At 40.2% G+C, this 20,189-nt stretch overlaps 1 protein-coding gene and 1 pseudogene across 5 annotated transcripts in view; both read right to left on the reverse strand.

Annotated features, from left to right (window-relative positions):
• The window catches only part of Rbms1 (RNA binding motif single stranded interacting protein 1), a 207,649-nt gene extending 205,275 nt beyond the window's left edge, over window positions 1–2,374 (reverse strand). The window contains exon 1 of one of the 5 annotated variants that reach the window (XM_046462252.2): window positions 1,890–2,374. In XM_046462252.2, coding sequence (XP_046318208.1) covers window positions 1,890–1,964 — 75 coding nt within the window. In that variant the 5' untranslated portion in view covers window positions 1,965–2,374. The remainder of the gene's footprint in view (window positions 1–1,889) is intronic. The other 4 variants (XM_046462251.2, XM_046462253.2, XM_046462255.2 and 1 more) reach the window with 4 other exon arrangements.
• Window positions 2,375–11,424: 9,050 nt separating this feature from the next.
• Window positions 11,425–12,756, reverse strand: LOC124105163 (growth arrest-specific protein 7-like; annotated as a pseudogene).
• Window positions 12,757–20,189: the final 7,433 nt, after the last annotated feature.

The raw sequence follows: 20,189 nt of genomic DNA on the forward strand, positions 1-20,189 counted from the left end.
AATGGCATTGCATTAGCTATATTAAATGTTATATACTTGGTTTCTAACTTACTAATGGTACATAAAAATTACTAAGGTAAATGTGCCAGTAGTAACATGGCTCTTTTTCTTCCTCACCTGAGTGTATGTATTTATTATTCATAGACTTAAGTGTTGAATAGGCTGTCCTTTAGGCACCCAATACTGCATAATTTAAACAAGTTCATTAAATATATAACGTGTCTAAAAGGTAGAGCATTGATTACACTACAAAATTTCTTTGAACAGCTACATTGTAGCTAACAAAAAACTAGCATCTCCCTCAAGTTCTTGACAACAATTACATGAGAACTACAGAGAAATGAATATCGGGGTATCCTTGCTGCTTCCATCTTACTGCTCTCTGGTAACCCAAGGAATTGGGAGGGAGTGAAAGTGTGGCCCACCAGTGCTAAGAAATTTCGATCTTGCTGACAAGTGTCCTTATTTTACATGGACAAAAATACAGGGTCATGGGCTGGGGATGTGGCTCAAGCGGTAGCGCGCTCGCCTGGCATGCGTGCGGCCCGGGTTCGATCCTCAGCACCACATACCAACAAAGATGTTGTGTTCGCCGAAAACTAAAATAAATAAATAAATATTAAAAAAAAAAATTTAAAAAAAAAATACAGGGTCATGTTGTAGGTGCATGACAGCGGGACCACACACGGCATAAGAAAGAAAAGCTTATCAAGGTTGAATCAGAGCTTCTTAATACCAGGCCAGAAATGCCCAAATGCCAACTAGCAGGGCATGATTGCAATCTCCCATGGAAAGTTCAGTGACTGCATCCATACCTGATTCTTTTGTGATCTAGAAGGGCACCAGGAGTTGGGCTACATGATACTGGCTGAAGGCCGCTGGTGCATCCAACTACCGCCCTCCCAAATTGTGGAAGAAGCTTCCAAAGCAGTGAAATTTCCACTCTTCGTGGACCCATGTAATTCTTAAAAATTTATTTCAGGAGGCATCCAATTGTTGTTGGAAAAATAAGATAGGCCCGTTAACAAAGTACCCGGGGTCCCTAGAAAGCTAGCCGCAATCTACCCGGCTACATGTCATTAGCTGTGTTACCTAAGAGTGTGCCGAGTCAACTTTGGAGATAGCAGCATTGACAATCGATCTGGGGTAAACATATAGGGTAGTAGAGAAAAATAAAAATAAAAACGAAGTCATTTCTTTCACTGCGCGGAAATCTGACCATTGTCCCTCCTTTGCAAAAGCTGCAGACAAGATTAAAAGGGACATCAATGAATGCTAAATGAACTTTGTCCACTTTTCCGCCCAAAACACCAGCGTAAAAGTAGAAATCAGTAACCAGGTGAAGTGCCACACCGCACAAAGATCAGAGGCGAGGGGCGGGCGCGCAGGGCCAGAGGCGGGGAGGAAAATGTCCCGGCCCTCCCTCAAGCCCCAGTCACCGAGCGCGCGGGAGGTAGAGGGGCTTCCCTGGGGGGCGGGAGGCTCCGCACCACTCCAGGGAAGCCAAGAGTTACTGCTTGCAGGGCGAGGCCCTGGAGAAGGGGTCGAAGACGTGCCACCAGCGGGTCCTGCCGCGGGCCCCAAGCGTTGGCCGCTGGCCAGCCAACGTTGTACAAGGGGCGCTGCTAGGGCTCGCGACCCTCCCCGCCTCCCGGGCCAGGAAGGGGCTGGCGGCTCTTTCCTGTCTAGTCTCTCCCCCCCGCGGCTTTCTGTAACCCGATCCCCGCAATCGGCTCCCCGGGAAGCCGCCGCCCCGCGCGCAGTCGGGTTCTGCCCAGGCCAGCGCTATAGTTAGCAACCTTCCATCAACTCCGCCGGGGGGCGGCGGGGGCTCGCAGCTCGCCCCCGCTTCCCCCTCCTCATCTACCCTCCCCCCCGCGCCCCTTTACCTTCGCTTGCAGATACTGGGGGTAGTAGTAGGTGGCGTATTGAGGGTACATCTGCTGTTTCCACACTTTGCCCATGAAGCTGGAAGGGAGCCTGCCGTGCAGGGTCGCGAACACTTTGGGGTTTCCAAGTCTCGATCTCTCCTGCCTCTCCCTTTCCGGAGGCGGCGGCGGCTGCCTCGGCGGCTGCTGCTGCCGCTGCTCCACCTCCCAGCCGGGACCAGACGTCCTCCTCCTCCTCCTCCTCCCAGGCAGAGAGAAAGACACTGCAGAGCGCAGAGGGCACCCCGGACAGGGCGCTCCCAAGGAGTTTCCTCCCGGAGCCCGACTGCGCCGGGGCTGCCAAGGGCTGGCGCGCTGGCCGCGCTCCGCTCCGGCGAGCAGGCTGAGCAGAGCTGAGAGGTGATCAATACAAGTGGAAAGTGCTGCGGCGACGGCGGCGGTTGTGCTCGGTGCCAGGCGGCATCTGGGGTGGGTGCGCCCGAAGGGGAGAGGGGAGAGGGGCTGGCGTGCGGAGGCCGTGGGGGAAGGGCGGGCGGGGGCGGGGCCTGGGCGCCGTGGAGCCCGGGACCCGCTGGAGGTGAGGGCTGAGTTTTAACCACTCCTCACCTCTGGTAGGACAGCCTGGAGCCCTGGGAGCCAAGATCGCTTTGTATCGGGGTGGGGTGGTTGGAGTGGAGTTGGATTTGCGGGGACCCAGATTAAGAACTGCAGAGAGGGTACCTCTTTTGCTTTCCTGAGTTTTTATCTTCCTAAGGGGGAAGGGAGGTAAGGGAAAAGAGGAAATCTGATTAATCTCTCACTTCCCCCTCACCCCCGCCCAATGATTTTTTTTTTTTTTTCCCCACAAGGGAAGGGAAATGATTTAGTGCCGAACTACAAAACTGGAGTCGGGTAACCTGGGTTCTGTTCCTCCCACCCCCGCATCGGGCCACAACACTAATTTTCTAGGTGACCTTGGGAGGGTTAGTGTCCTTCGTTTCCCAGATGTGAAAGGTGAAATCACGCCCCCCGCACAAGGGGGAGACAAAGCTCACACACACACATACACACACACACTCCCTCTTTTCTCTCTCTCTCTCTCTCTCTCTCTCTCTCTCTCTCTCTCTCTCTCTCTCTCAACAACAAATTGACGGATCTTTCTAAGGGGGAGATGCCGCAAAGAGGCAGAATGTTATTAGAGGACACAATATAGACATCAGCTTTTCTCTATGTCTTTCTAATGCTGCCAGACAGTCTGTCAACTCCCACTCAGGAGCAAGGGAACTCCCTGAGTTTGGAATATTTTAAGGCCATTTTGAAAGTCACGCTGGCATATTGTTGCAGTGTGCTTCAGTGACACATAAAATCAATCTCTCTCTTTCTGCCTCTCTCCATCTCCTAATTGTCACAGCTCTAGACAGCCCCAGACGAGCCGTGGTTCAGTTCACTACATAACTGGATATAATTTAATGGAGTTAATTGGTCCCTGAAGTTGCCTGCAGAAGACTTTTATATTCTAGCTCAAAAAACAGAGATAATACCAAAACATACAATAGGATAGGTATGAAAACATCCCCAAATTGTGTCCCTACACAGCTAATAAAATGCAATGAAAATTTTATTTGATGTTAAATAGACCCTGATTACTTTGTTTTGTCATTTTAGTTTTCTTAGAGTCACTTCTTAACAGCACAGGATAACTCAAACTGATTTTGTTAAACAGTTACATTTTTGTGTGATTTAAAAAGATGCCTTTAAATTATGATGAAAGAGTGAAGTGAAACCTTTATCATCTTTATGTGATTTAGACAAATATCTAGGTCATACATGTTGGACAAAAACAAAATAAATGTAGTTCATGGAATAACATTTGGGATATGCTAGAAGGCAAACCATGCCCCTCTCACTTATAGGAAATGCTATTCAGAAACTAGTATTTACTCAGTTTCTGCTGTATTATGGGCACTCTTGAGATTGATGTCAATCTGAAGATTGAAACTGTTCACTCTCTAGCTAGGAAGAGGTTTCTAAAAATTCCATTTATCGTTTCAACTTGAGATCCTTTAATGTTTCCAAGAAGAGAACTGACACAAACTGATGTTTGAGGAACCCAGGAAGACTAGGAGCCCTGGTTCAGAGGAGTGACAGAGGGAAGAGAGAGAAGTTGAGAACAATCACTAGAAGGTCTAGTTTCAAGAAAAATGGGAAGTTACCAGACATAGACTGTTCTACTTACTGTCTCCCCCCACCCACCATTGATGAAAATTGAGCCTATTGTAGAGAGTCTAAAAGCAGACCTGCTCTTATATTAATGCTTGGTTTTTGACTGAGTTGGTATGATACAGCGCTAGGGAAAGAATGCATTTTTTGAGAAAGGATTCTGGTCAATTGGATATCCACATGAGAATAAAAATGAAATCAAAGCCCTGCCCTACAAACACTAAAGGTAGAGGAGAGTTCAGATGGGTTAAAGACCTAGGAGTGGAAAACAAAACTTTGAAGCCATTGGAACACAACATAAGAGAACAGCTTTTGTATTTGATGTAGGAAAAGATTTTTTAAATAAGGTAAATAATGGTACAAGATTGTTAACTTAAAAATTTCTTTTCATCAATTTTATAACTTTATTTATTTACTTATTTGTTTATTTACTTACTTACTTATTATGTGGTGCTAAGGATCGAACCCAGTGCCTCACACGTGCTAGGCAAGTACTTTCAACTGAGCTACAATCCCAGCCCCAAGATTGTTAATTCTGATTACATTAAGAACCTTGATTCATAGAAGAATTCTATAAAGGCAGTGAGGGGGAAAAAAAGACACAAAATGGTGATATTTTAATGCAAATAGCTACAAAAGTTTAAAATACAGAAAATATATATATATATACATACATACATTCTCTCTCTCTCTCTCTCTCTCTCTCTCTCTCTCTCTCTCTCTCTCTTCGGATTCAGTAGAAAAAGGATAACTTGTTGGAATAAGACTAAAAGAATGGATGCATATTTCAGAAAGAAGGAAGCACAAGTGGGCTGTAAACAGATGAAAATATGTTAAAATTCACTAGTAACAAGGTAAATGTAAATTAAAATAATAATAAAAAGCCACTTTAGACTGACCACCAGATTGGCAAAAATTAAGAATTCTGAAAGTAGAAAGAGTAGGTGAAGGTATGGAAAAAGGGAAATTCTTGAAAACTCTTGCTTGCATGTGGAAAGAGACAAGACCATCACTTTAGAATATACTTTGACATTACCAATTTTATACCTTAAAGAAATTCTCCTATGCACAGGAATACTCATAATTAGTGAAAAGAACTCAAAAGCCCAGCAACTGTAGAATAATAAAAAGGTTTCAGTGAATGCAACACTACAGCAGCAAAGATAAATAACTACAGTTGACAGTATCAATGTAGATCATTTCAAAAGATTCAGTATGGATCATTTCAAAGAAACAAGCCAACAGAATATGTGAAACATGATTCTACTTGTATGAAGTTCAAGAACAAAAAATAATTAATCAGTGTATTGTGTAAGAATAGGTATGTGAGTAATTTTAAAAACTAAAAAGAAAAACAAGGAGACAATAACACAATATTCAGAATAGTGATACTCTCAAAGGGAGAAAGTTGAAGAAGGAAGGGAGAGAACAACAGTCACATAGAAATGGTAATGTTCCATGTTTTGGTCTGGATTGTGAATTCATAGGACTATATTTCAATATTTTTCTCTTAATTTTTAGACTTTTTTTGTATTTTTGTTCATTTTACACTAAGGCATTTTCAAAAATAAAAAAATAGCTTTTAATTTTAAACATGATCATTTTCAAAGAAACAACAAAGCAGAGTTAAGAATAATAACCCTGCTGCTACGAACACAAGGCTTCAACCTATTTCAAGATTTTGCCATTCATGTCCTCCACTTCTCTCTTTTTCCTAGAATATTTTAAAGGAATCCTAAACATCATCTTTCTACCAGTAATTCTTTTAGTATTACCTATTCAAAAACAAGAGTCTTTTCTAACACAATACTATTATTACACCTAACAAATTTAACAATAATTTGTTAAAACCAGTTTTATATACCATAATTGCTCATTTTCCTTCTGCTGTCTAAAATCACTTTTTGTAGGTTGTTTATTTAAAACAGGATTGAGCAATGTCACATGTTAAATGTGGTTTATTTGCCACTTAAACCTCTTTTAACATAGAAAACTTCACCCCCACTTACTTTTTAAATTGATATTTATTTATTGAAGGATTTGGGTCGTTCGTTTGTCCTATAGAATTTCCCACATGACTGACTGTAACTTCAAAGTGTCATTTAAAGTGATGGTTAGTTCTAGAGGTTTGATTAAATGCAGATTCACTTTTCTTTCTTTCTTTTTTTCTAAAGAAACAAAGAATACTCCCTAGATGGGAGATTTGATGTACATGACACTGGAGACATTAATGTCTGATTATATCACTTTTAGTGACGTTAAGATTGATTAGAAGTTCAAGTATCATCAGTCTCACTTAACCATTGTAAGCTACCCCATCAGCAATTCAAAAAATAGTTTTTAACATTCATGAGTGTTTCCTAAATCCATTATTTCATTAGGAGTTACAAAACTGTTGTTTTTCTAATTTTGTCCTTCCTTCTGCACTTATTTTTTTTTAATTGTCTATGGAGAAGAATTTTTTCTTTCCAAGTCTTTTGTTAACTTGAAATACAGCTAGCACAGGAAAGACAGGATAAATCTTCCCTAATTTGATAATTTTTAGAACAATGAGTTGGTTCCATGGGAAACCCCAAAGATAATCAGTTTTAAATAACATTTTGAACTCATGGATTTCAACATAATTGTTTTAATTCTTTATAATAATTGTTCTTGTTCATGCTCAAATTGTTCCATCTTTGGCTGGGGGAGCTCCTTCCCATTTTGGCATTGGATGATTTTTTTTTTTTTTAAACAGGACTCTTACATATGTCTTCCCAGTTCTAAATGAGGCATTTCTCTCTTAAAAAACAATTAGGTCAGCTTGCTTTTTAAACTATAAATTAAAATCAATATTCTTTAAAATGTGTTCTACATGCTTACCACATATGGGGGAAAGAGCTCATGAAAAAAATTTAATGAAAATTTTGTACTAAGATCATCCCTAGGAGAGGATGAGCCCCTGAGTGGTTTTTTCCCCCAATAGAATTTATATATCCACACATTCATCAACCCTGAAGAAGCATTTTCTATGAGCAGGACAATGGACATACAGCACACTTGGTCTCTGCTTCCATGAAGTTCAGGATCCAGTGAGGTCAACAGGGATAAGACAGTGACAAATTATCATACTGCCTAGGAAGAAAGCAACAGTTAATGGAAACAGACCAACTGTGGGAGTTGGGTTAAAATTTTTGAATAATCAGGAGAAACTCTCCACTGAGACATAATGAATAAGAATGGATCAGCTAATAGCACCTGCATGGGGTGCAAAGTGGAGGGTTATATTCTCACAAAAGAAAACCTTGAGGCATGAACCCTTCCATCCAGAATCTCCAATCTGGTTTCTCATATACCCAAAGGTAAACATTTTCTTATTATAATTAATCATAAGTGGGCCACAAATTAGTTTTGATTAATGCCTTTATTCTAATGTCATCTGCCTGAGAATATTGAAATTATTGAAATAATTGAAGGATGAAATTAGCCATTTTGCTACATAAACAACAACAACAACAAAAAACAACCTTGTGTTAGAGTATCGATCAGGAAAAGACCTCATGCAGAACTTAGATTTCTGATTGGTGAGTTGTCTTGCTTCCGTACTCCCTGACTATGAGTATGATATAATTACTGAGCATTTCAATGGAAAGGCAACACGTTTTTACAGGATGAAAATGTGACTGATAAAATGTTAGAATTCTTAGAGGATTGAACAAATATGGATAAAGGGAAGCAATACTGATAATTCATGATGAGGTTTTGTGGCAGTTAGGGAATTGTTTATAGTCTTCACAAAAGGATATGTGTCCATCTCCCAGCCTGAGGCTCTCAAATATTTATACTCAGACCCTTAGTTTGTGGAGCTCTGACTTAAGAAATTAAATCTTATATGTCATTGCTAGTGAAAAGTATTTTCTTAGTAATAAATAGTAATATGCACTAAAGTTTGAGAGGCACTATTTAGTTCATACTTCTTACCATAATTCGTAACTCACTTCCTGACCAGTTCCTTCCCATTTTCCCCTAGAGTTCATTTCCCAATAGAGATTTGTTTCCTTCCACTGTGTTACCTCTTCGCTTAGAGCTCTTTTTTCTCTTCCAAGTCTGATCCTTCCAACCCTCATCATATAGTTGTAGAACTCCAACCAGCTTTGGCCTTTTCTGACCATCTGCCTAGAGCATCTTTCACCTTCTTTACCTGGCTCACTCTTGCTCTTTCCTTAAGACTTAGCTCCATCTAAACTTCCTTCAACCATCAGGTAGGATGGAGTGTTCCTCCCATGGCACCTAGTCTGAACCTCTCTCTGAACATCAATCAACTTGATTCATCTAGAAGATAGGGATATAGTTGGAATAAGTAGGGAAAGTTAGAGTATTTAGGCAAAAAGACCAGTGTGTACAAAAGTGTGTGTGCTTATAAGGGTTTTGAGAAACTCATGCAGAACTTGAGTTTATCAAAACCTTATAAGCACACACTAATTAATAAACTTAATTAGAGAACTACAGATAATTCCTTATAACTTATAATTCCAAGTGCATGCTGCTATGGTCTGAAGATCTCCTGGAATTCATCCCATTCATGGTGGTTGGTTTAAAGAAGTGAAATCTTTGGGGGTATGAATAAGACATGAAAGCTCGACTTACTTGCTGCTTAAAACTTCTACCCAAAATGTATCATTTTAAACAACAAATATTCATTATCTCACAATGGTTTCTGAGGGCCAGGTATTTAGGAATGGCTTAGAAGGTGGTTCTGGCTCAGAGTCGGTGTTAGTCATCTTTTTCATTCCTGTAATCAAAAGACGTGACAAGAACAATGTAGAGGAGGAAGAGTTTATTTTGATTCATGGATTTGGAGGTCTTACTCCCCAAACAGCTGGTTCCACAGCTCTGGTCCCAAGGTGAGGCAGAAAATCATGGCAAAGGATAGCAGCTTAGGACATGGCAATAGAAAGCAGAAACAGAGCTCTGCTCACCAGGAATGAAATGTAAAACCTAAATACATGCCCCCAGTGACCCACTTCCTCCAGCCACACCCTACCTACCTACAGTTACCATGCAGTTAATCTGTATCAGTGGGTTAATTCACTGATTAGGTCACAACTCGCATAATCTAATCACTTCACCTCTGATTGTTGTTCCATTGACTCACACATGAACTTTTTTGAGACACCACAATCCAAACCATAACAGAATCTCTCAATATATTGAGTTTATTCACCTGGGACTGGAAGATTTGACTGGGACTGGAAGACCCACTTCCAAACTCACTCATATGGCTGTTGACTGGTGTCCTCAGTTGTTGGCTATTTGAGCCTGTCTCTGTGCAACTGCTTAGAACAGGGTATCTGGCTGTGTCCAGAGTAAATTATAAGAGAGAGAGAAAGAGACAGAGAGAATATATGGCCAAGCAAAAGAGAAGCTGCGATGTCTTTTGTAACTTCATCTCATGAGTGACATATCATCAATTCTGCCATATTCTTTTAGTTATAATGTGACAAGGGACTGACCATATAAGAAGGTGAATGTCAGGATGTGGGGACCTTTAGAGGCCATATTAAAGGTTGATTACCACAGTAATGTATATAGGAACTTCAAATGAATACATCTTATTAGTCTTTTACTTGCTCTACTTGTTAATAAACTTTGTAAACTACATGAAAGTTAATTCAGAAAATTACCCCTTAAGCAGATTCGCCCCATTCTCCTCTTCTACTAGCCCCTGATAATCAACAATCTGCTTTCTCTTTGTAGATTTACCAATTCTGGATATTTCATATAAATGGAATCATATTATATATATATATATATATATATATATATATATATATATATATATATGCATATATGTATATATATTTTTTAAAGAGAGAGAGAATTTTTTAATATTTTTTTTTTTAGTTTTCGGTGGACACATCTTTATTTTACTTTTATGTGGTACTGAGGATCTAACTCAGCACCCCGCGCATGCCAGGCGAACGCGCTACCGCTTAAGCCGCATCCTCAGCCCCATATAATATATATTTTTGTCTAACTTCTTTAATTTAGCATAATGTTTTAAAGTTTATCACATTTTAGTGTATAATAGTGCTTCAATCCTTTTTATGGCTGAATAATATTCCACTGTATGTATATATTTGTATATGCATATATACACATACATACCACAACTTGCTTATTCATCTCTTTTTTTTTTCTGGTTTGCTTTAGTATATTGAACATCTTTCTAAAATAAACTATGAGAAAGCCATTCTAATTCAATGGAAGAGATGCTGAAGATTCAAGATTAACATCCATTATTAGCAATGTAAAATGGAGGGAAAGATCCGTGAATTGGGCTCGTAGAATTCTGCCCCTATGGGAGATGGAAGGGTCAAGCCGAAAGCCATCAAGGGAAAAGATGAAGAAAGGTGGCCTCTCAGAGTAGGGGTTTCTGGCTAGAAGCTGTTCCTTGCTCACTGGGTCATATTTTCTCCCAGCCCCCTCAGGCTGATTCTCTAGGCTAAGATGGGGGAGATGGTGTTTGCTGTAGTCGAGAAAGAAAAAGTGGTGGGCTGAACCCAGGGGTAGAGCTGAAAAGCTTCCCGAGTCATGGTTGGCTCAGGCTTCTCCAGGGAAGATGAACAGAGAGAAAGGAGGTGCTGGCACCAAGCAAGGGCTTGGTGCAGGGCTCTGGAAAGTTCGGAGGAGCTGGAGGCCCAGGTGGCAGGACACACCTGGATAGCAAGGAGAGAGAGTCTGCAATGCTCATACAGCAGTCCAAACCCTATCTTGCATAAGCAGATGGAGTCTGACAAAGACTTTCCCTAACCGTCTCCCATGTGGGACTGACCTAGCCCTATTAAGCCCTTGGTGGGCAGCCTGGGAGAGCGGGGGTCAGGGTAGCCCCGTGTTGGACAGGACACCATGGGAGACAGACCCCATGTGGTTTCTAGCTCATCTCCATCTCTCAAAGCTTTTGGACATGCACACAGCTGAAGGAGGTCTCCCTTGCGGAGAACTTTGGGCAGGGGTGGCAGGGTGGGGGTGGGGATGGCCTTGAGAAAGCAGCTGAGGAATGGAGGGATGGGGATTTCCAGAGACTTCAGAGATGATGCCTGGTCTGATAGGAACCGTGATTCAATGCTGCGACTTGGGGCTAATTTGCCGAATGAGGTAGTTCCATCCTGACCTCTCTGGGCAGGGTTGGTCAGGGAAGACAGAAAACAGGTCTTCCCAAGACCCATGGGGATGAAAAGTGGGCAAGAAAAGCCAGATCTGGGCTCCCAGAACGCAATGAGAAAAATAGAGAGAGGGCCGTAAAGGATTCTAGGTGCAGGCTGAGCTGACGGCGCCTTCTATCCATGACTCTGATCCTGACATTGGCTTGGAGGCAGAGACAGCCCTTCCCTGATCTTCCAAAGCCCTGGGAGATAAAGGGACCAGGTGAAGGATGGGCTTTGGGGCATCCAAGGGCAAAAGTATGTGACGGCCACCCCTATGGAACTCAGCAGGGACCACAAAGTTCCAGACTCAGTTTGTTCTCAGAGCAACAAGCACGGCACGGGGTTTGGGGGGGCTTCAGTCTTGGAGACAAGGGCGGGGTCTGTCTTCTTGGCCTGGGAATATTTGGGATTCCCCAGCTGAGCCATCCAGATCACCCTTCTGGAATTGCCAGCTCTCTCCTCTCTCCTCAGTGGACAGGAGAGTGGGTGGGAGGGCAGCTTCACCGAGCGGGAGCCACCACCCCCTCTCCACAGGACCCCCAGCCCCTCTCCTGGGCAGGACCCCCGGGGCCGCACAGGCGTGTCTAGATCTCCATGTCCACAGGCGAATGTTGCCCATTTTGTGCTCTCTGACCCACAGCTCTCTGTCTTTGGCCGGGTCCACTTTTCGAAGCAGTTGGTCCACAGGCTCGACTGTGCTTTGGTTGAACATGTCTGTCTCATGCTGCAGCTGTGTGTACTGACACAGATGTTGCCGCATCATCTTCACCCTCTCCACCTCCAGCCACTCCAGCTCCAAAGTGGTGGTCACCATCTCTTCAAACCACTTGGACTGCGCCTGGTTGTAGAGGTCCACACAGCGCATGAGGTCATCACCAGCCTGTGTGGACTTTCTCCGTGCCTTCTTGATGTCCTCCTCTGTCTTGTTGCTCAGCTTGATCTCCAGCTGCTGGGTCTTCATCTCCAGGTCTCTCTGCCGCTCTGTGAGGGCTTTCCGGGCCTTCTCCACCGATGCATGGCGGCTGGCGAGCTGCTTGCGGAGGTCAGCGATATGGTGGTCACACTTGTTCATGTCTTTCTTGAAGTTCTCACGAAAGTTCATTAGGGGCTTCTCTACCTCGCTGTGAAGCTTGGCTGAGAACTGGAGATGAACTTCTGCTTCATCTGCCAGACTCTTCTTCACCTGGGCCCAAGGAACCTTCCTCCTGTGCAGCCAAGGAGTTCTGAGAGAGCTTATCCAGGTTCTTTGCATATTCTTCTTCAATCTTTATCATCTCTCGGACGAATTCAGACATTTCTTTCTGCATTTGTTTGCCCTTCAGTTGCTTTTGGCGCAGCAGTTCGAACCCAGCCACCGTGCCATTGCCTTGGGGATCCTTCTTATCAGCCCAGAAGTAGTCACAGTAGCTCCACTTGGTTGGCTTTAACAGTTGCTGTTCAGGCATGGTATCTGGGTGACGGAATGTCATGCAATTTATCATCTTCTCTGTGGGGTCAACTTTATTTTCAAGATTAAATATTTTGTCTTCATTGCCTGAGGTTCTATCTTCCAAATGGTCTTTTCTGTGGGTGATACTTTCCATTGAACTTTTAAGTTGGTTTAGTGATTCCTTCCCTTCGATGATTTCTTCTTTATTTCTTCTCAGGACCTCTGATATATCTTTACAGAAGTGATCTTTCTTTCATCTCCTGAAGAGATTCTGTTATTTTACTGCAAAACTCCTGTGCCAGCTCTCTTATAAAATTCTTTAAGTTGTAGTACATTTTTTCTAAATACATCCTCAACTCCTTCACTGATATTTTTTTCAATGGATTCTCTTATGGGATCAGCTTGGTTTGTTTGGAGCACTTTATTCCCTTGTTTTTTTCATTTTGTTTGTGCGTCTTCCCATCTAGCCGGGTGGTTCTGAGGCAGGATAGTTTCTACTCTGTCGATTTGAAGTGTCCCTGAAGGTTTCCAGAAACTCACCTTTAAGGGAGAGACAGATCTAGGCTCCTGTTACTGCAGGCTCTGTCACACTGCAGGACCCAGAAGACTCACCGACCGAGGGCGATGGATGAACTCTTATTCATCTCTTTGTTCATGGATAGTTGGGTGGTTTGTGTCTTTGGCTACTGTGAATAGTACTATTATGAACATTTGTTTAAATGTATTTATTTGAAGAGGTACTGATTTTGAGATGTTAGTGAGTATCTGAGGAATGTGTCTACCATGTTTTGGTTCTGATAGGCTGAAAGTAAGAGAAAAGATCAGAAATGGAGATAGATTTGGGAGTCAGCCACAGTGTATGAGTTGTAGCTGAAATCAAAAGAGGAGATGAGATCATCTCAGAAGAGCATACACACACCCAAAAGCAATGGACCAAAGGTAGGAATCAAGTCAAAATGCTAGCAGCATACAAAACTTCCAAAGCTTAAATCTCTAGGCATTCTCTGATTTAACACCTTGGTACTTCTTAGCATCTAGCACACATAAGGCAGAGATTCTCATTTATCATTGACCTCTAGGTCTTATAGAACCGTATACCTTTCTTCAAACACGTATTCAAATTATTTAGTCATTTTTATTATCAAGAAATCCCTCCTTCCTTTTAGGTGCCTGAAGTGCAATTTATGACATTAAGAAATCAGATTCTGCCCTGTGGGAGATGAATAATGTTCAGTGAGTGCTCTGAGATGCTCAAGCATCTTTTCTATTGACTAAGTAAGCCCAGGACTTTCATCTTTCTTTTAAATATCTTCTAATATTTAAATGAATTTTTAGGTCTCCAATAATTTACTACATCATGAGTCAATTGGATAGTCAGTCTAGTAAGGTGCTGTCTCATATTCAATAAACTATGTGCACTACCAAATTCTTATAATCTACCCTTCTTTTAAGATAGTATCCTGTTCTATTATTATAAAAGTAACAAGACATATTACCTATTGATTTGTCTGTATCTTTAATTTGTGTTCCACTATGATCTCAAGTCCATGTATTCATGTTTGTGTCTGGATCATCATTTCTCCTATTATGTCAGTAGAGACTATTTCAATTTCAGAGCACATGTTAATGTTGCCTTCACACTTTTCTATTAAAATCCTTTGTTTTACACATATCTCTAAAACAGCTTCAGTTTTCTTTCTGTATTTTTTTAAGTGTTAATAATCTTGTCATGTTTGCTCTCTTTCCAGAATTCAGCATTTTCCCAATTCCATTTTGTCACTGATAGGGAATTTGAACAACACTGGGGACCTAAAATTCACCCTAGTGTGGTAGCTTTCAATTAGATTGACACTAAACCGTTCACCTGCACTTTGGGGGATATTATTCTCCATCAAATTATGCTCCTAGGATTGCATGAACCTTTTTATGTTTGCAACCTTCCCACTCTAATGGATATTGGAGCATAAGCAAGACTGTAAATCTGTCTAGAGGACTAAATTCCATCTCATATGAACCTCAATTGTTTCCATTTCCTGTATGCACGATGCAGGATGCAGTGATTGTAAACCATCCAATCTTTGTCAGGACTTTCTGTGCTTGGTATATATTGTGATCAACATAGCAGAGATAATGAAATGCAAATAATCTTGTGCTGTCAAGATGCTTTCGTTGGAATTTTTTTGTATTGGGGAGATGTTTGGCCAGAGAGGTGGGAGTGGGAGGGTGTTGGGATCTAATCTAGCATTTAGAAAGCCAGTACCTGCATCCTCGTGTCTAGAAGGAAGTCAGATTCTTGGGCAATGAGATTACAGAGTAGTGGTGTTTACCAGTGTGCAATCATTAGGATATCCAAGTCTTTGAAAGATTTGTCTTTTATGTGCTCAAAGAAGGAGCTAACACTCCTGAGTGAGTGCTGTGTCGGAAGCCTAGATTGCTTGGTAAATGCCTGGGTTTCCTACTCATATAGTTACCTACAAAACCCCTGAGGGATAAAAGTTGGGGAAAATGGTCAAAGTGGTGAGGACATCCCTGCCCTACCAGGATCCAGTTCAGAAAATAGCCATTTCCTCCTTGTCTCACATTTAACTTCCATGAATATAGTTTTTTAAATTAATACCATTTTTAAATTATTAATTAATTGATTGATTAATTTTATTTAGGTACCATGAATATCTTAATATCTTGTATGCAACTTCTGCAACTTGCTAAACATTGTCTCACTTAACCTTTACAATCTCCCTGTAATACAGGTTATTATCTTTGCATTTGTAGATGAGAAGACAAAACTGTATAAGGTATGTCTGGCCTAAGGCTTCAGAGTGGAGAAATCAGGATTTGAATTGAGCATCTACCCAATACATTCATGATTCCTTATTATTTCCCTTTCAGCAAAGATCCAACAGAAAATACGAATGTTCAGTTACTTTTACAATTAGCTTATAATTAGTAAGCACACTTATGTAAATTGTATGTAACATTGTGTTTTTACCTACCTGCATCTTGTAAAAGTGTCTTAATTCACATATAATCCTGATTTTAATATAGTTTTAATTATAGCAAATGCCCAGTTTTAGGTTCTACCATTTTCATGTATCTAAATTCATTCATTCTTTTTGCTATGAATGGAACCCAGGGCCTCATGCATGTTAGTCAAGTGCTCTACCACTGAGCTATACTCCTAGACCATTTTTCTTTTTCTATGTGACATTTCATTTGCATATTTCCATGTTGCATAGTTTCTATCATTACAATTTTAGTAGCTGCACAATCATACATACCCTCAATAAATATTCCATCAATTTTTTAAAATTCTTAAATGTGGCAGTGAAAATGAAACAGTACAAGAGTACCTCGGTTTAGGAAAACCAGATTTGCAGACAAACAAGCAAACAAAAAGCAAACCAAAGGTTGAGTATTTTCTTAATTAAAGGAGCCAATATAGAGTTCCTTAAAGCAGAATGCTCCCCACTGCATCCCCAGGGGATTCACTCTCTCAAAATTGTTATTCCCATACTTATATGAGGGTCTGCCTAAGGCTGGATAATTTCTGAGATCCTTTCTAGCACACCCTTAATGAACACATGGATCGTGCAAAACGAGGTTACACTATAGTAACCCCTTCCGTAACTGTTGTTCAGTATGGAAACCTAGAGGAATGAAGAATGTGTTTTCTTCTTAGACTCTGATGGCTGATAAAAACTCAGAAATATTTTTCTCTTCCTCGCTTTCATGGTGCCTGAGTCCAGTGTTTCTAGAATTGTAGAGTTCTCAGGAAGTCAGGGACTGTGCGGTCATCTATTCTCGTCCATCCTCCTGCCTCTACTTGAGGCCACACCCAAACCAGCCTAGACAGATGAGACTCTACCCTATTTTTAACAGAACTGGGAGTGTTCCTCATTTTCTTAGTAACCCCATTTCAAAACTTATCCACACTTCCAGTTTAATTTTCACACTATTAACAGAGTACCCCCATGTACTTCTTGGAACTTTGCATCTGAGATAGGAGATATTTTTCATGAATTTAAAATTAAAGGAATAATAAGTAGGGAGCAAATAGAAAATAAGATGTATTTTTGATATAGGTCCTTGACTTTAGATATTCTGGTATAATGTCATGTTATAACACTAGAACATGCAATAGCAAACGTTATGTCCTAAAAATTCCAAATTTTCCAAGTATAAACACATATTTCAAATGTCTGGAGACATTTGACTGAGAATATATGATCATATTGAAGAGAGAAAATAACCCCATGCCTTCACTCATCCCCCCTCAAAATTATTTCATTCTTGTTTCGTTAGATTAGACTATATTTAAGGCACACAATAAGTAAAGCTCCTCCATTTCCTTTCACATACTGAATATGTTTTGTTGTTGTTGAATGACGTCAGCCTGCTTTGGGAAAATAGTCACTACTTACCATTCTGCTAATGTTCTGCTAATTACCTCCCATCGGCTTTTATTTTAGTTCTTTTAAATATCAGGAAGCTGAAAAATTTGAGGAGACTTTGAAGGACAGAAATTCGTCAAGGACAGAAGTGGCAATTTAATTCATAGCTGATGAGCATCCCTTCTTGTATTTTTTTCCACACAGTCCTGCCCCAAATCAAAGCTTCTTTGCATGGTTATCTTAAAGGTCAGACATGCCTCCCAAAGCATCATGCATTAATTGCTTCCATTTAGGCTAGTTTATTTAATAAATCTATTCTACAAAAAACTGATTGATTATTTTCCCCTGATAGCAACATTCTGATAGGCTTGGTTTACTCAGAAATTTTTTTGTCTTAAGGAATATAAACAAGAGTATAAACATTCCCCTGTGTTCCAGTCGTGTCTTGTCTGCTTTTTGGCACTGAGAGTGATATGCAGCCACAAGTGCTAGATGAGAAATGTCTATCAGATTTAACCGTTCTGCACATGATTAATTTTGTTGTGAGCAAAATAGAATATGTTTTCTAGGTTCCTCTGACAGCCACTGTATGAAGCTGTTCCTGCCCTTAAATCATCTTAGTTTATGTGTAGTAAAGCATGTCTTAGTTAAAACAATTGTTTCCTTCCATTTATGCCCCAATATCTCCTGAGCTTTCCAGGATCGTGTTTTCATTCTCATGAAAATGGTTAATATCACTTTGACTATTAGTCCTGATCTATTCCCATGATGTATGTAGTCCCTATAACAAAGGCATGGCTTTATTTTTCATACTATAACTAATTTTGAAAAAAGCAATATTAGTGAAAAAGAGAAAGAGAAGATGATAATCTGAATCAGATACCAAATAAGAACAAAAACAAAGCAGAGAATAAGATATCTTAATCTTTCCCATAAGGCTTTAGTAAAAAAAAAAAAAAACGATCTATGAACTCCCCCAAGGGCAACAAAATTTTGTATTTTATCAGTGTTCAGTAGGTACATGATCAACAAATATCACTGAATGGTTGTTCGGCCTGCAAAATCAGAAAATTTGGCCAAAGATGAATTTGCTAATCATATGAAATGATAGTGCAGTCTCTTGATGTTGGGCATCTAATGGCATTTGGTGGGAGTCTGCAGTCTGAATTAGGTTTGAACTCCAACACTATTTTTATTTATTTGCTTATTTAATTTCCCACTTTTCTAAGGTGTGATGGACCAAAAAAATTATGTATTTAAGAGTACAATCTGGGGGCTGAGGTTGTGGCTCAGTGGTAGAGAGCTTGCCTAGCATGTGCGAGACCGTGGGTTTGATCCTCAGCACCACATAAAAATAAATAAATAATATAAAGGTATTGTGTCCAACTACAACTAAAAAATAAAAATATTTTAAAACAAATAAAAAAGAGTACAATCTGATTTCTGATGTATGTTTACATTGTGAAGTGCTTATGACGATCACTCTAATTAATATATCCATCAACTCTTAGAATTCTGTTTTGTTGTTCTTAATGAGCCCATGTTGTTAATTACTGTGCAACCATAGGCAAGTTATTTAGCTTCTACATGCCTCAGTTTCCTTAATATGAATATGATAATATTGTTTTTACTCATAAATTGTTGTGAATACTAAATAAAATTACTGAGAAGGGGAGTCTGCTAAATAATAAGCACCATGTGTACTCTAGCTCTTATTACTAATTTTGAAATGTATGCCTCTATTATTGCCATTATTATAGTAATCTTGGACATTGGTTAAAAAAATTGTGGTATTTGAAAATGATTGCCAATAGAACTAGAATTCTTCATAAAAACTCCAAACAGCATAGAACTCTTGGGTGATATACCAACATGAAGAATTTACTCTTTGCTGATAAAAGTTACCACCACTTTGTGATGAACTGAATCTTTAGGTTCAATTACAGAGGCAATATGACTCTTCTTGAGACATATAGAGCTGGACAGATCCCATCGAGTCTGCAGACGTTAGAATGGATAGCCATCCATCTCCCAAACACCCCTGGGCTGAAGAGACCCTGCAAACTGCCCAATCTTCATATCTGCCACCCTCTTTACTTGTCTCTATAGTTTCATCTGTTTCTGCCACATTGGGTTAACCAGTTGCTGTTTCCAGTTTCTTCAGGTGGTATGGAGCAGTCAGTAAAAATCACTAGGTCTTTTGAAATTCTTCCTATTTTTCATGTCCTATGTAAATATTGTTTAATTTTTAAAGGACCAAGGCATATTGGAATACCTTGTTCTGAGTATTTATGAATGTATCAGACAACTCTGTATTGAATGAACCTATCAAGAAATGGATATGTAAAGATAATCTGGTAGTTTAGTGTTGGTGTGTTATATAGTCAGTATTCATTATTTAGTCTATTTATTAATTTTTTCTTTTATTATTTCAAAACCAACAATTTGTTGTTCTTTTGTGGTCATTTGTGTACATGCACAGAGAGGTGAAAAATCTGAGTCCTCTGTCGTGCTGAAGTTGAACATGGCACTGCTCTGCCCTCTTTGATTCAGTTCTCCTACTGTAGACACTATTTGTTTTGCAGTCTATTTGTTGCCTTTTCTTTTTTGCATTTTTTTCTACTTTTTGTTGATGATGTCACTGCTTAAAATGGTTCCAGCTACAGTCCCGAAATACTGTCTAAAGTTCCAAAACACAAGAAGACTGTGTTGTGCTGGTTCTGGTGGTGCATGCCTGAAATTCCAGCAATTTGGGAGGCTGAGATGGGAGGATTGCAAGTTCAAAGCCAGTCCCAGCAATTTATCGAGGCCCTAAGCAAGTTTTTTTAAAATTTGTGACCTTGTCTCAAATTTTAAAAAAAACATAGAAAGGTTTGGTTGATGTACCTCAGTGGTAGAACACCCCTGGGTTCAAGCCTCAGTATTAAAAGAAAGAAAGAAAGAAAAATAATGTGTTATGCATCATGGAGAACCATATGTGTGCCAAATGAGATATGCTACCTTATTGAAATGCGTTACAGTGCTGTTGACCATGAATTCAATGTCAATGAATCAATACTGTACATACAGTAAAAGAAAGAGGAAATTCATCAAT

Source organism: Marmota monax, unplaced genomic scaffold (assembly GCF_021218885.2).
Source record: "Marmota monax isolate L192 unplaced genomic scaffold, Marmota_monax_Labrador192_F-V1.1 WCK01_AAM20220418_F8-fsc00129, whole genome shotgun sequence".
Taxonomy (NCBI): domain Eukaryota; kingdom Metazoa; phylum Chordata; class Mammalia; order Rodentia; family Sciuridae; genus Marmota; species Marmota monax.